Source organism: Chinchilla lanigera, unplaced genomic scaffold (genome assembly GCF_000276665.1).
Source record: "Chinchilla lanigera isolate Chin_1 unplaced genomic scaffold, ChiLan1.0 scaffold00050, whole genome shotgun sequence".
NCBI lineage: Eukaryota > Metazoa > Chordata > Mammalia > Rodentia > Chinchillidae > Chinchilla > Chinchilla lanigera.
This window is the reverse complement of record NW_004955451.1, coordinates 16025008-16040653: the sequence shown is the minus strand read 5'-3', so window position 1 is coordinate 16040653 and position 15646 is coordinate 16025008. Positions and strand designations below refer to the sequence as shown.

Genomic DNA, 15646 nt, shown 5'->3' with positions numbered 1-15646 from the left:
GCGCGCTGCGCAGGGCCGGGGGCGGCTGCCTGCAGGTACCGGGGTGGGGGCTTTGCCCGACTCGGCCCCAAAGCGGGCGCGAACCCCAGCACTGCGACCTCGGGGTCTCATCGGTCACCCACCCACCCCAGGACACGGGTCCCCTGGGTCCCCTCCTGCCCTGCGCTCCTCTGACCCCTCACTCCCAAGGGCTGTGTTGCAGACCCCCGGCCGTGCTCCCCCCCCGGGCCGTGTCCCCCCCCCGGGCCGTGCCCCCCAGGCCCCCGCGGCACCGCTCTCTCCCCACCACAGGTCGTGTCTGACTTCGACATGACCCTGAGCAGATTCTCACACTCTGGGAAGCGCTGCCCCTCTTCCTACAGTGAGTCTCCCCCACCCCAAGCCTGGCGGCACAGGTGACCTCTGAGGGACAAGTCAGCCGAGTTTTGTTTTTCCAGATATTCTGGATAACAGCAAGGTGGTCAGCGAGGAGTGTCGCAGACAGGTGGGTCCCCCCTCTGCTGGCAGCCTGCTGCCCCTGCTGCTCAGAGGGTCCTGGTTTAGATCCAGAGAACATGGGGCTGGGAGAGAGCACAGTGGCATGAGTGCCCGCCTGGCAAGTGCAAGGTCCTGACAACACCAAAAAGAAAAAAAAAGAAAAAGAAATTATTAGATCCAGAGAAGACCCGGACGGAGACTTGAGACAGCTGATGCTGTTTAAAGTCGGCATCATCAGATCCGTGTAGTCTTTCCCTGTTGGATTCCTTCTTTTTCCCCCCAGACCCAGGAATTGAGCTTAGGGCCTTTGCACTGAGCTACATTCCCAGCCCTTTTTTGTTTATTTTGTATAGGGTCTTGCTGGGTTGCTAAATTCCCCAGGGTAGGCTCAAACTTGAGAGCCTCCTGCCTCAGCCTCCCAGAGTGCTGGGATTACAGGTACGCACCATTCGCTTGGCTGGATGTCTTTTTTGGGGGGACGGGGTTTAATCCTCAGTACTGGAAAAAGAAAAAGAAAAAAGCACAAGTTTGATGCGCTCTTTTTTTTGAGGCAGGTCTTGCAGTGTAGTGCAGGCTGGCCTTGAACTCACTCTATAGCCCAGCGGGTCTGGAACTCTCAGTGATCCCCCTGCTTCAGCTTCCTGAGTGCTGGGATGACAAGTGTGTGCCACCACACCTGGCTCCTTTTTCTTTTTTTTTTTTGTGGCTTCTTTTGCTAGCATATATTACTAACATGAATCCAGAGATCCTCAAAGAAAGGCAAGTGTCTGTTCGTACAGCCTTCACACTGTCTCCCTTGTGCCTGGGGAAGGTGGACACGTGTGGGACACATGGCAGTCAGTGAGATCTCGCTGCCTGCAGCCTGACAGCCGAGCTCATGATGACAGGAAATCCTGGCCCCTGTGATGGGCAGGGGAGGCCACTTACATCGCCGACTCCTGGACCCCACGGTTGGGGCAAGGGCTGAGGGCCGAGGGTCCGGGCCCACCCAGACTTACAGATAGGCGAAGGTGATCATTTGGAAAGGGCTAGGGAGGAGACGTCTGGGACTTGTAGATCGTGCGTCCCCAGGTGACAGCTTGAAGGAGCTAGTGCTCTTGCCTGAAATTTCATGTTCAGGTTTGTTTTGTTGTTCGCGGTCCTGAGAATTGAACCGAGGGATGCTGTACCGCTGAGCTACATCGCCAGCCCCTTGTATCTTAATTTATTTTCAGACTTTTAAATTTATTTCTATGTTGTCTTGCTGGGAACAGAACCCAGGCCCTTGAGCGTGCTCAGCAAGCCCTGTGCCCCTGAGCTGTGAGATCTCACTGTGTTTCAGTCTTCCTGCCTCAGCCTCCTGAGGAGCTGGGATCACCGGCCGGCACCGCCACGCCGGCCGTGGTTCCCTCTCAGGCTCACGGCTTTTCTCTGTGTGGCTGCCGCAGCTCACCGCGCTCTTTAACCACTATTACCCCATCGAGACCGACCCCCAGCGGCCCGTGGAGGAGAAGCTGCCGCACATGGTGGAGTGGTGAGCGGCTGCGGGGTGGGCAGGGTGGGATGCCGTGACCGGGAGGCGCCCGGTGACCCGGAGGCCCGTGCCCTGCTGAGGGTCTGCCCCAGGCCGTGCCCGCTGCGTGGGTGGTGCGGGAGGGCACCTGGTCCTGGTCCTGCATGTGCGCTGCTGTCTCACCGTCTCTCCCAGGGTAGGTGCAGAGGTCAGGGCCGGCCGTGCTGGAGCAGGAGCACAGGCGCGGCCCAGCGCGGGTGTGCAGCGGGCAAGGCTGGCGCCCACCCTGCGGGATGGAAGGCAGGGGCAGTGGGCGGAAAGCGAGCGGGAGGCCTGGATTTGTCCTTTGCACGGAGCCCCAGTCGGAATCCAGCCCGTCTCTCAGGGACGGAGCCTGGTCACCCGGCACGGACTTCTGCTGTCAGCTCCCAGCCCTCCTCTCCGCTTCGCTGCTTTCTGACCTCCTTATCCCCAGGACTGGAGATTGCTCCCAGGGCCTCTGCACTGAGCTACATCCCCAGCCCTTTTGTTATTTTTACTTTCTATTTCTTTCTTCTCACTGTATCACTAACTTGCCCAAGCTTGGCTCAAACTTGAGACCCTCCTGCCTCAGCCTCCCCATGTGCCAGGGTTGTGGTATGTACCACCACACTGGACATGCTTTTCCCTTTAAGGATGGCTAGGGTCCCTTCTGAGGGGCTTGGTTCTGGTAAGAGAGGCCCGGTGGCCTCCTCAGTCCCTGAGCTTGGGGCTGGGGTCTGATCCAGGTGGACCAGGGCGCACGAGCTGCTGTGTGGACAGAGGATCCCGCGGCTGCAGATCGCTGAGGTGGTCCGGGAGTCGGGTGCAATGCTCAGGTGAATGATGCCCAAGTGAGCATGATGCCCAAGAAATAAATAAAAAAGCATTGTGGCGGGGGTCGGGGGGGCACAGCAGAGCGCTGGCGCCATCCTAGCACCATTGCCAAGAAAAGCCGGCCTAAAGCTTTGGTTCACACAAGGGAGGCTGGGGAGGAATGGAGCTGAGGCGGAGATGGGAGAGCCGGGCTGGGGCTGCAGGGGCGTCCAGGATCCAGCTCACCTTTCACAGCAGCAAAGACTTTTGGGGTCCCCCCAGGTGACCGGCAGGACATGTGTGTGTGTGCGGGGCTGGGGATGGAGTCCAGCAGTGTACTGCCACTGAACAGCATCCTTAGCCTGTTATTTTTTATTTTGAGTCAGGGCTTGGGTAAGTCATACAGTTGCCCAGCCTGGCTTAGAACTTACGACCCTCCTGCCTCAACCTGCTGAGTTGCTCTGATTATAGGTGTGCACCACGATGCTGGGCCTGGCTGGTTTTCTCAGGCAGCCAGGACCCTTGGTCATAGTCACTGGCCACCTTTCCCTTTCTTTTTTTTTTTGGTTTTTCTCCGGTACCGGAAACCGAACTCACGACCTTGCGCATGCCAGGCAGGCGCTTTTGCCGCTGAGCTAAATCCCCAGCCCCTCTTTTGTTTTTTGAGACAGGGTTTTTTGCCTTGTAGCTCAGGCTGGCCTTGAACTCACTTCGTAGCCCAGCCTGGCCCTGAACTCAGAGTGACCCTCTTGCCTCAACCTCTCCAGTGCTGGTATTACAGGTGTGCGCCACCATGCCCCGCCTACCCACCTTTCCTGAGCAGGGCTCTGTGCTGGAGCCTCTTTTGTGACAAGGTCTCACTGTGTAGCTCAGGGTGGCCTTGGGGTAGCTCGTGGCCTGGGGAGGCTGAGGCAGGAAGGTTGCTGGGAGTTCCAGGTCAATTTGAGCTACATAGTGAGACCTGTCTCAAAAACGAGACAAGAGCCGGGTCTGGTGGCACACACCTGTAATCCTAGCACTCGAGAGGCTAAGGCAGGAGGATTGTTGCGAGTTTGAGGCCAGCTTAGGCTACAAAGTGAGCTCAAGGCCAGCCTGAACTGCAGAATGAGACTCTGTCTCCAAAAGTCAAAAAAAACAAAAACCAGGGGCTGGGGATTTAGCTCAGCGGCAAAGCGCCTGCCTGGCAAGTGCAAGGTCGTGAGTTCGGTTCCCGGTACCGGAGAAAAAAAACAAAAACCAGAGAGGAAGAGAGCACAGCAGCATTGACAGTGACGTCCGAGCCCTTATCCTGCAGGGAAGGCTACGAGACCTTCTTTGACACGCTACACCAGCACGACATCCCGCTGTTCATCTTCTCTGCGGGCGTGGGGGACGTCCTGGAGGAAGTGATCCGGCAGAGGGAGGTGCTACACCCCAACGTCCACATCGTGTCCAACTACATGGACTTCGGTGACGATGTGAGTCCCTGCCTCGGCCAGGCAGGCGGGGTGGGGACCCGCCAGGGCTCCCCCTTCCAGCTGCCTCTGTCCAGGAGGGCGGGCAGGTGGGTGGCCGTGGCATCTCTGCCTGTGGGTGGTTAAGGCCTCCCCCTGGGGACCGGTGTGTGGGCAGCCTGAACCGTCCCCGGCCCCCAGAGCAGGCTGTCTCCGCTGTGTTGCCCTGGAGTAGGCAGGTGCAGTGGCGCACGCCTATAGCCCCAGATATTCAGGGAGCTAAAGCAGGAGGATTGCCAAGTTCGAGACCACTTTGGCAATTAAGCAAGACCCTGGCTCAGAGTAAAACATAAAAAGGGTTGTGGATGTGCTCAGCAGTAGCGCTCTCTGCAAAAGTAGTACTAACTTTATTCAGAGAAACAGCCCAAGTCTGGCCGCTGGGCGCTAGTTTGCCAACCTTGGCTTGGCCTGCTGTGAAGTCGTGGCATGGTCTGCGCCTTCTAGGGCCCCTTCCCTCCGTGGCGGACAGCGGACGGCAGCGCCACACGGTCCCTCACCGCTGCCCGTGCCCTCTCGGTCCCCAGGGGCTCCTGCAGGGGTTCAAGGCCCCACTCATTCACATCTTCAACAAGAACAGCTCCGCGGGCGGCAGCGCCAGTTACTTCCGGCAGCTCCAGGGCAGAACCAACATCCTGCTGCTCGGGGACTCCCTGGGGGACCTCAGCATGGCGGACGGGGTTCCCAGGGTACAGGACATCCTCAAGGTCGGCTTCCTCAATGACAAGGTGGGGCCGCGCTCCGCCCCGGCTTCCTGAGAGTGGAGGCTTCAGGCCTGCCCCAGTGTGTGAGGGGTACAGGAGGTAGCCCTAGCCGGGTTCGGGTCAGCAGGTAGTCTTGAGGAGGATGAGGACAGTGGCTGGTGCCCCCGCTGGCACAGACTTGGGGGTCCCGACGACCCTGCAGGTACCAGGCAGAGACGCGGTGACACCAGGGGTGTTTGTGACCCCGGCTGCTGTCCTTTTGGCTCCAACCAAGGGTCTGCTGTGGCCACTCATAGCACCTGCCCACCTGGCTGTTCCCCCCCTCTCCCGTAGGACCCCATGCCCTCAGGCTCTTCGGGCGTTAGGAAGCCAGCTGAGTCAGTTTTCCTGCTGCCCCGGGCCTGCACGCTGGGACTCGGCTCAGGCGGGGACCCTGGGCAATGTGCCCCTCGTACGCAGGTGGAGGAGCAGCGCGAGCGCTACCTGGACGCCTACGACGTTGTGCTGGAGAACGACGAGACGCTGGACGTGGTCAACGGGCTGCTGCGGCACGTCCTGTCCCTGGCGGACAGCGAGGACGAGCGGGGCTCCTGAGGGTACACACAGCTGTCCCGGAGCGGAGCGCCGGGCCCCAGCTCCCCCACCCCTCCGTCCACGCGGCCTGGACCCCGTACACGGGCATCCTGTGGGCGCCTCGCCCAGGGTTCTTTTAAAAAGGCTGTATCTCAGACAAATACAAAGGGTAAAGCAGATGCAAGTTTAAAAATGCTGTTCTGACCCTGGAAGCCCGGGAACCTCCGAGGCATCCTGGGCTCCTTGGAACAGAGTTTGAGAACCCAGGAACGTGTGCTGATGCAGAGGAGGGGCCCACCCCAGAACAGGGCAGTGTCCTGCCGATGCCACCGTCAAACCTGGCATCCCTGGGGAGGAGTTGGGTTGGGGTGGCCCAGTCTGGGAACCCCCGCAGCAACCAGCGTGGGTGTGGACTCTTTTCTCCCCCCCCCGCCCAGACACGGCCTTCTTCCTGTGCCCTGGTCAGGGCCTCCAATGGTTTACCAGTGACCGAGAAGGGGCCCGGGGCTCAAGGCGCCTGCAGGTGAAAAAGTGATTCATGCTGGGCCGCCCCACGTCCTTGACCTGGATCACTGTCCTTCCTCCCTCCTCAGCCTGGTGACCCCGATTCTCTCTGCCCTGTGACACCTTTTGTGGAAGCGCCAGCTCCCCTTAGAGAAGGTCCTCTCACACTTCCTGCAGAGGCCGCGGGCTGGAGGAAGTTGGGTCCCCAGGATGGAAAGGATGGGGTGACACCAGCCACCAAATGCTATGGGCACCTAGACCCTTGATTATTTATTTTCCTGTTGTCTGCGGTGCTGGGATGGAACCCAGGGCCTCCAGCCTGCTGGGCACGCACCGTATCCCTGGGCTACATCTGGCTTTCATTTGGAGACGGTCTCACTAAGTTTCCCAGGGAGGCTTTAAGCTTGTGATCCTCCTGCCTCAGCCTCTCAAGTGGCTGTGATGGGTGGCATAGGCGCACCTCCCTGGGCTCCAGTGCCAGGGATTGGAGCTGGTCAAGAACACTTCTGACCACAGGGTTCTCCTTGAAGCCATTGCATGGCGCTGCTTCGGTCCAGGTGGTTCTGCTAGGCTTTGGGCAAGGTCGCTATTTGAGACCTGTGTGTGGCCACCCCAGGCTGGGGTCGGAGCACCGTCATTTCCCTTGCCGGCAGTCATGGCTCCTGCTGTAGTTTGGGGTCTGCAAGGGGGACAGTACAATACAGGACACATTTTATAAGATTATTTATAACGGGCTGGGGATTTAGCTCAGCGGCACAGCGCCTACCTGGCAAGCATGAGGTTGTGAGTTCAATTCCCAGTACTGGGAAAAACAAACAAACAAAAAATTGTAACAGTCACCCAAGAGTCACATACAAAGAAAGTGCAGGAAATCTGTCCACACACTAAAGAATAAAGAATCCAGCTGAGGGCCTGGATCCCACAGTAATGTCTGCATGAGTCCAGCTGAAGACCTAGAGCCCATGACAGTGACCCCACAAGTCCAACTGGAGGCCTAGAGCCCACGACAATGCTTCATGCAGCCCTGTTTCATGGATCCGCGCTGGGAAGGTCTCAAGGCCAGTGGTGGAAGCTAGAAAGTCTGTGCCAGCAGGATGAAGGATCTGTGCTCGCAGGCTAAGGGTCTGCACTGGAGCCAGGAAGTGATGCTCAAAGCAAGGACCAGGGCTCCCCCAAAGTGAACTGAAGCTATTCTCAGCGAAGGTCCGGAGCTTGTTTGATGAGAACAGCCAAGTTCATCAGGAAAGCCAGCGTGACGAGCTCCTCCAGGAGAACCAACAGCCCCCTAACAACCCCTCTTCTTCTCCAGTTTTTATTTTGTTGGCAACAGTCCTCAGGGGGCCTCCCGTACCCAGCACCAGGCTGGCTCAGTTCAGCTGGGGGTTACAAGTTGACCAGCAGTTGTCACCCACCGCCGCTTCCAAGCCTGCTGTGGTGGTACACCCCTCTAATCTCAGCACTCTGGGGGCTGAGGCAGGAGGGTTGTAAGTTTGAGACCAGCCCGGGCTACATAGCAAGATCTTGTCTCAAAAAAAAAAAAAAAAAAAAAAAAAAAAAAAGGGCTGGGCGTGGTGGCGCACACCTGTAATCCCAGCACTGGGGAGGCTGAGGCAGGAGGATCGTTGCAAGTTGGAGACCAGCCTGGGCTACAAAGTGAGCTCAAGGCCAGCCTGAACTACATAGCAAGACCCTGTCTCAAAAAGACCAAAAAAAAAAAAAGTCCTAAGTGTGTTCTCTAGCCCTGTAACAAAGGACGTGAAATAATCCATTTAAATGGAGGAAGGTTTATCCTAGTTTAGGGTTGGTGCCTGTGTCTGAGGAAGCCTGTTCCCCTCAGAGCAGCTGGGTGCAAAAGTTCTCAAGGACCCCAGCGACCTGAGCCCTCCCCAGAGCCCCTCGGTAGCCACATACCAGGGACGGAGCCTTGCCCCCAGCCTCAAGATGGGACTGCAGACCAGACTGCAGCACCGAGCTGGGATGGGGTGGGCAGGCAGCTTGGTGCTTGGAACCGTCCCAGCCCATCCTTGGGAGACCCGGTCCTGCCCACTGTAGTGGCCGAGTTTGGGCAGGTATCGGGGCAGGTGGCCTGATCCCAGACATGGGGTCTGAGCCCAGGGCCCTGTCCTCCACAGAGGCACCGGAGCTGGCGACAGCTGGTGGCCAGGAGCAGCCGGCTGGTTGCAGCGCAGGGACGGGAATCGCTGCCTGGCTCCTTTAGTCCTCGAGCCTCTAGTTGTGGGGGTCGGACTGTCCTTCCTGATCAGCTGGGACAGGACCATCTGTCCACCCTCGCCTGCAGGCCCATTCCTTGGACACCGCCGTCAGCAGCCTGGGCTTGGGGCTCAGGCTGGGCTCTGTCTGGAGTGAGGGAGGCGGTGTCATCAGCCTGGCTTGTCTCCTCTTTCTGTCCCAATCTTTGGGTCAGAAGTCCTCTTCCCAGGCTGGGGATGTGGCCCATGCCTGTCATCCCAGCACTCCGGGAGGCTGAGGCAGGCAACTTAGTGAGACCTGGCCCCAACATAAAAGATAAAAAAGGGCTAGGGGATCGGCTGAGTGCCATGGCCCGGGGTTTGGTCCCCCCCACCCCCATACTCCCGCCCCTGCTCCCCAAAGACCAGCTCCTGAGACCTGTGGTTGAACCTTTTATTTGTCACGGGGCAGGGAGTGAACACAGTTCGGCCCTTGAGTGTGCAGAGCTAGCGGAGATGTCTCTCCTGGCCCCGAGGCCATGCACAGGCTTGTCTGCCCGCACAGGGCCTTTCTGGGCTCCTTCTCACGGGGTCGGGGAGGGGCGCAGAGCCCAGCCTGACCCGTGCCCCGGCGGGTCGAGGGGTTGTGGAGCGAGGGGCCGGTGAGCCCAGCAGCCCCTTCCCGGGAGCCCGGCCCCGGGCGCTGCGCGCGGCAGCCAGTGGGACGGTAACGAATGGGGCCGCGTCCTGCCAAGACCCTGGTGACCCGCAAGAGGGCCAGCCCCACACTGCGACCCCGTGGGCTGTGAGCCCGCGTCTTGGGGCTGGGGCTGGGGCCGGTGCCCGCCGTGACGCCTCCCACGGCTCCGGGTCCCCCGGCAGAGGGGCGCTGCGGCAGGACAGTCCCGCTGCCGCTGTCTCCGAGAGCGGGGGCCTCAGAGCTCCTCGTGGACGCGCTCCTGGTCCTCCTCCGACTTCAGCTTGAGCTCCGCGGCCGTGATCCTGCCGTCCTGGTCGCGGTCCTGGTTCCGGAACATGTCCCCGATGGTCTTCTCGGGGTCCTGCCCGGGCAGCAGGCGGCCCTTGCCCTCCTGCACCTGAGCCTTGATGAAGACGGAGAACTGCGGAGGAAGGCGGGGTGAGTGCCAGGGGCGCCACCGAGGGGCGCGGGGTCCCGGAGTGCGGCCGGGAGGTGGGGGTCCTGCCCAACGCGTAGACTGCAGGGGAGGGCCTCGGGGGTGTGACCGGAGGCGTGGTCTGGGGCTGGAGGGCGTGGCTTGGTGGGTGAGGGCGTGGCTTGTTGGTGGGGCGTGGCCTGGTGGAGCACGTGGCCCTGGCCGGGCAGTGACCGCCGGGTGCGGAACAGGGCTGTGCGCGCGAAGCACCCGTGCGCCGGATGGACACTGATCTGTCGCGCCCCCACGCACTAGCTGCCTGGCCTGGTGGTGGCTGAGCTCCTGACCCACCTCGTCCAGGGGGACCTCTCCGTCCTTGTTGAGGTCCATGTCTTCGAACAGGCTGGCGGGAGGATCCTCGTGCCACACGAACAAGTAGCCGTCAGGCAGCCCGTCCTCCCGGGACACCAGCTCCACCTCGAACAGCAGTACGGCGCTGCCAGGCACCCCGCGGGCTGGGAGCGGGTAAGCGTCCCATCAGGCCTCCGCAGCCCAGCCAAGCCCTCCCACCCCCCGCAGCCAGGGCAAACAGGACCAAACCCCGCGGCCCCGGGCCTGCGCCTCTCACCTCCGCTCTCCCCGTGCGCCAGGTGCGGGGGCACCACCAGCCGCCGCCGCTCCCCCACACACATGCCCTGCAGTCCCCTGTCCAGCCCCTCGATCACCTTGTTGGCCCCCAGTGTGGCCTCCTGGGGGGCCCCGTAGTCGTGGCTGGGGGAGGGCAGGTGCCCAGGTCAGTTCCGGCCCAGGACACGCCCGCAGTTCCAGAGCCATCCTCCCGGCACCCAGCTCCCTGGAGAGGCCCCGCCTCCTGTCACCTCCCCGCAAGGCGGGCCGCTCCCGTCCCCTCCTGCACCTGTCCTCCCTTCCCTGCAGAGGAAGGGCTCTCATGCCGCCCCCTGGGGAGGGACTGGCAGGGAGAGTGTGGGGGAGGGCAGAGCGGCAATGGGGACGCCAACCCACGAGGAGAACAGCCTGGTGCCGTCCATGAGCGAGCAGTTGTAGTGGTAGCGGATGAAGTCGCCGAGCTTGGAGGTCTCGTTGCAGGGCTCCGCGGGCCGGGACAGGGTCTCGATACCCACGGGGTCCGAGGGGTTGTGGAAGTCAATGACAAGCACGTGGAAGACGAGCACAGCGGAGCCAGGGATCTTGTTTCCTGAGGCCAGGCAGGGAGGGGTCAGCTAGCTGTCTCCAGCGGATGCAGACCCCTTCTACCCTCACCCTGCAGACCCGAGTCAGGACAGGATATTTCCAGTGCCCTGCGGCTGGTGGCATCTTGCCAACCCCAAAGCTGACCAGGACGGGTCTCAAATCCAGGCCTGCAAGCCTGCAATCTCAGCACTTGGGAGCTGAGGCAGGAGGATCAACAGGAATTGGAGACCAGCCCGGGATATATAGTGAGACCTTGTCTCAATTTTAAAGAAAGAAATCTAGGCCTCTCTGCTCCGGGGGCTGCGAGGTCTGTTTGTCCACAATGACCCCTGCTTGTCCCCAGGGTCAGGCTCAGCGGTGGGAAGCACCCTGGGGGAGCAGGGAAACGGGGCAGCGCCCTACCGGTGCCGTTCTCCCCGTAGGCCAGGTGCGGGGGCACAGTGATCCTGCGGTACTCGCCCATGCACGCGCCCTGCAGGCCTTGGTCCATGCCAGGGATGATGTAGCCCTGCCCAATGTAGGTGTTGTACGTGTGGTTTCGGGAGTAGCTGCGACAGAACGCGGAGGCCGCGGGGGGTCAGCGGGGCCCTGCCCCTTCCGGAGGCCCAGAGGGACCGGCCCCTCCCCCGGGTCCCCCGGACCTGGAGTCAAAGGGCGTGCCGTCCATGAGCGAGCCGTTGTAGTGATAGCGCATGAAGTCTCCGGCGGCCGCCTTCCGCACACAGTCGGCCGGCACCGCCAGCGTGTCTACCTGCGCCGTGTCCTTGGGGTTGTGGACATCCACCAGCAGGACGTGAAAGACCAGGGAGGCCTGGGGGGGGATCACGGTCCCTGGGGAGGGGACAGAGCCTGAGCCAAACAAGCAGGGAGCACACAGGCTCAGGAAGGCCCAGGCGGGCGTCCCGTTTAGACGCGTCCCGCTCTCCGCAGTCCTAGAGTCAGAGCGGGTCCCCAGCGGCCACCAGGCACGCAGCCTCTGTCTGAGTGGGGGTAAAGCCCTTCTTTGTGCGGCAGTCACCAAGGGCTGGCTTCACCCCTGCATGCCTGCCTCCTCGGCCGGAAGCCCTTTTGCGGTACACAACCTGAGCAACAATGCCCTCTTCTGAAGTCTCTCGGGCCCCACCTGCCCTTACCGTAGCCTTTCTCGCCATAGGCCAGGAACGGGGGGATGGTGACCCTCCTCCTCTCTCCCGGACACATGCCCTGCAGCCCCTGGTCCATGCCCTTGATGAGCCAGCCCGAGCCCACATAGGTGTCGTAAGTGCCGCCCCGACTGTAGCTGCGGAGACAGAGGAGCTGTGCTGGGGAGACGCTCCCTGTGCGGCCCCCCGCGGCTCAGCTGCTCCGCCCCTACCTGCTGTCGAAGGGCGCGCCGTTCAGCAGGGTGCCGTTGTAGTGGTAGCGCACGAAGTCGCCGTCCTGCACCATCCGCGGGCAGAGCGGCGGCCGCAGCAGGACGCTCACCTGGACCGTGTCCGCCTGGTTCCACACGTCCACCAGCACCACGTCGAAGTACAGGGTGGCGTCGGGGGGGATGAGCCCCGCTGCGGGGGAGGCCGGAGGTCTGGTGCGCCCCCTCCCCGCGCCCGCGCCCCGCCCGCCGGGACCCCAGCCCACCCGCGCTCTCACCCACGCCGATGCTGCCGTAGCCCAGGTGCGGGGGCACCACCAGGCGCCGCCGCTCGTTCACGCACATGCCCATGAGCCCGCGGTCCATGCCCGTGATCAGCCGCCCCACGCCCACCACGATGGCCACCAGGCTGTTGCGGTCGTAGCTGGGGACGGAGAGGACGGGGTGGGCGAGGGCGAGGGCTCAGGTGCGCGCAGGTGAGGGCCCCTCCTCCCGCCCTCTCGCTGCACATGCGCGCACTGTCTCCCGGAGCGCAGGTGGCCACCCAGCCCCCACCACCCCGCGACACCTCAGGTGGTCCCGGCTCTGCTTGGGTGCAGGTGGGGTGGGTGACGGGTGGGCGCTGCCTCTGCTCACGGTGGGCGGAGGGGCGTTTACGGAGCACTTGCTGTAGGCCAGATTCAGTGCCTGGCGCTCACACTATCTTCTTTAAGTTTTATTGATCTGTTTGTGTATGTGCAGTAATGGGGCTGGACCCAGGGCCGTTACACTGAGCTGCGTCCGCCCTTTTTGCTTGAGGCTGGGCTCAAACTTGAGATCCTCCTGCCTCAACCACCCAGAGTGCTGGGATCACAGGCGCACACCAGCACGCCTGGCTCACGTTTGCTACCTGAGTGAAGCCGCACATCGGGCATTATTGTTTGGCTTTGCTCAGCAGGAGACCAGAGAGCTGAGATCAGCCTTCCCGGCGCACACACCGATGCGGTCCTTGAGCTCTGAGGCCCACATTTTGGCTGTTGCCCCAGGAATTCTCCCAAGATAAGAGGAGAAAGTAGACCAGCCAGAGGTGCACGGGGGTGGCATCAATGTTCACAGAAAAGGTGTTTTCAAATTGCCACTTTTTTTTTTTTTTGGTACTGGGAATTGAACTCAAGACCTTGTGCTTGCCAGGCAGGCGCTGTGCCACTGAGCTACATCCCTGGCCCTGCCACTGGTTTGTTTTTGTTTTTTTGTTTCTTTTTGAGACAGGGTCTCACTATGCAGTTCAGGCTGGCCTTGAGCTCACTTTGTAGCCCAGGCTGCTCTCCAACTTGCAAGGATCCTCCTGCCTCAGCCTCCACCTCAGCCTCCAGAGTGCTGGGATGACAGGTGTGTGCCACCACACACAGCCTGCCACTGCTTTTGCCTGTTTTCAGTTGTACGCTTTGAAGTTTTCAGAAGTAAAGGGAGGACGCTGACTTTTATTTTGTCACAAGGCACCAGAGGCCAGGTATGATGACTGGTGATTTCCAGCACTCAGAGGCTGAGGGAGGAGGATGGAAAGTTCAAGGCTAGCCTGGGCTCTAGAGTGAGACAACGACTCAAAAGCAAAACAACACAAAAAAACCCAAAGGATGGCGGAGCGAAGAAAATTTTCAGCCAGGTGTGATAGTACATGCCTATAATCCCAGCACTCTGGGAGGCTGAGGCAGGAGGATCACAGATTCAAGCCCAGCCTGGGCAACTTAGCACTTAGTGGACTTGAAAGAAAGAAAGAGAAAGAGCGAGAGAGATAGGGAGGAAGAAGTTTTTGAAGGTCAACTCTTACAAGTTGGGCCCCAGCGGGGCTCCCAGGGTCCCAAACCCTGCCCCTCCCCCACCCCAGGGTAGAGGGCTCCTAGCTGTGTTCCCAGCTAGTTCATGTCAGTGCTGTGACATCTGCGCAGACAGCTGTCCCCAGCCAAGTCTTCCCTGTCCTGAACCCCCAGGACATCTTAATCCAGCCTAAGCAAGCCAACTCTGAAGCCCAGAGCACTCAGCCCTGTCTGCGGTGCAGCCCGGATTCGAACCCAGGTCCCCGCACTTGAGCTGTTCTTGTGCACCGCACTGCCGGCCCTGAAGTCAGGGCCAATACTTCATTTCCCAGGGCAGAGCTGAGGGTGTTGGCAGGGTCTTGGGCGGAGGGTGGCGCTGTGGCGCAGGGGTTCGTGTGGGAAAATTTACCCAGAGGCGGGCATAGCCTGCCTGGTCCCCGCCGGCCACAGCGGCAGATGGAGGCCAAGGCTGGCAGGATGGGCGGCGGTGCCAGCCCAGGAGAGCTAAAATGGAGTGGGTGGGGACGGAGGCGACACGGAGGGAGGCAGGAGGTGCCTCCAGGGCGGCCTGTGTGCCCACCTGACAGTGCGGACACCGGCGGGCAGCACAGCCACAGAGCTCTGCCCACCTCACTCCACCCTGCTGTCTCCCCTCCATAAACAGCAGTGACCACAAGGCACAGCGTGGGAGCCGGGCGGGATCCGGGCAGGACCCGTGCACCCCGCAAGCCTCCGAGTAAGGGCAGCAGGGGTGGAGCGGTTCAGCTGACTAGCGCTTCGGGAAGGGACTCCTTTGGAGTTAGGGCGGGGGTCTCCTTGGGGAGACTGAGGTCCTGGAAGCCCCTCCCCCATGCTGCTTGTGGTTAGGGGGTCGCGGAGTGAATACGGGGATGCAGAATTTAAAAGGAACAACAAGCTGGGTGTGGTGGTGTACGCTGGTGATCCCAGCGTTCTGGGAGGCTGAGGCAGGAGGATCGCAAGTCTGATTAGAGCCTGAGCACAGGGCCCTAGCAACAGAAGAGTCAGAGATGGGGCTCAATGCCCAGGCCCGGGGTGCAATTTCCAGTACCACAGAATGGGGGAGGGGCGGATAAGGGAAGGCCCGGCCCGGAGCGGGGCTCCAGGGCGCCCCACCCTTACCTGGAGTCAAACTTCTTGCCATCCTCGAAAGTGCCATTGTAGTGGTAGCGCACAAAGTCCCCCATCTGCACCTCGCGGGGACAGGCCCGGGGGATGTGGTACCGCTCGATCACCACGTCTTCCAGGGGGCCCCCGGCCAGGCTGGCACGGCCCAGAGCCCTCCCCACGGCCTGAAGCGCCAGCAGGGCCTGCAGCAGGGGCCACCGGCCGGGGAGGCCCGCGCGGAGCATGGTGCCGGCGCGGACGCGGGCAGAGCAGAGGCCGAGGCAGCGGCCCCCGCTTCCCGGGGCTGGCTCCCCCCCTTCCTGTCCCCCACCTCCACCCTGGCCAGTCCACGTGGAAGGGGGGCTGGGGACACTGAGCTGGCCGGGCGGGCGGGGTGCAGGACGGGCGGGAGGGCTGAGTCCAGGAATGCTCCACAGGAACCCCGCCCCCGGGTCCCCGAGGTCCCCCGTCCCCGGGGCGGAGGCTGGGCCAGGAGGCGGGGAGGGAAAGATGAGAAGCCGAGCGGACTCCAGAAAAACTTCGCTCGGCGTCTTTTCTGGAGCCCCCGGGTCCTAGAGCCGGGCAGGGGCTTCGGGGGCTTCTGCGGACCCCCAAGTCCAGGCCCCCCGAGGGTGAGGCAGGCCGCGTCTCCGCGCCCCGCCCCGCAGTCCCCGGTCGCTGGGAGGCGGTTGCGGGCGTCGTGGGTCCTGGGGACCGTGGCTGCCGGGGGTGGCGGGTGCTGGGAATCGCGGGTGTCGGGGGTCGTAGGCGGGCGCGGGGCGCGTGG

General features: G+C 61.8%; 2 protein-coding genes across 2 annotated transcripts in view; one reads left to right on the top strand and one right to left on the bottom strand.

Moving 5' to 3' along the window:
• Nucleotides 1–5749, top strand: part of Nt5c3b (5'-nucleotidase, cytosolic IIIB) — a gene marked incomplete in the record, with an annotated part of 7189 nt that extends 1440 nt beyond the window's left edge. The window contains 8 exon segments of the mRNA XM_005394626.2: nucleotides 1–35; nucleotides 292–361; nucleotides 438–484; nucleotides 1905–1990; nucleotides 2737–2826; nucleotides 4098–4260; nucleotides 4821–5021; nucleotides 5457–5749. Of these exon segments, the coding sequence (XP_005394683.2) occupies nucleotides 1–35; nucleotides 292–361; nucleotides 438–484; nucleotides 1905–1990; nucleotides 2737–2826; nucleotides 4098–4260; nucleotides 4821–5021; nucleotides 5457–5591 (827 nt within the window).
• A 2954-nt stretch (nucleotides 5750–8703) lies between these two features.
• Fkbp10 (FK506 binding protein 10, 65 kDa) lies at nucleotides 8704–15646 on the bottom strand (the record flags this gene model as incomplete). Its single annotated transcript, XM_005394418.2, is given in 10 exon segments — nucleotides 8704–9384; nucleotides 9730–9893; nucleotides 10007–10149; nucleotides 10402–10594; nucleotides 10993–11138; nucleotides 11232–11421; nucleotides 11724–11869; nucleotides 11945–12134; nucleotides 12220–12365; nucleotides 14875–15646. Coding segments are annotated over 10 exon segments (1734 nt in total). The 3' UTR covers nucleotides 8704–9198.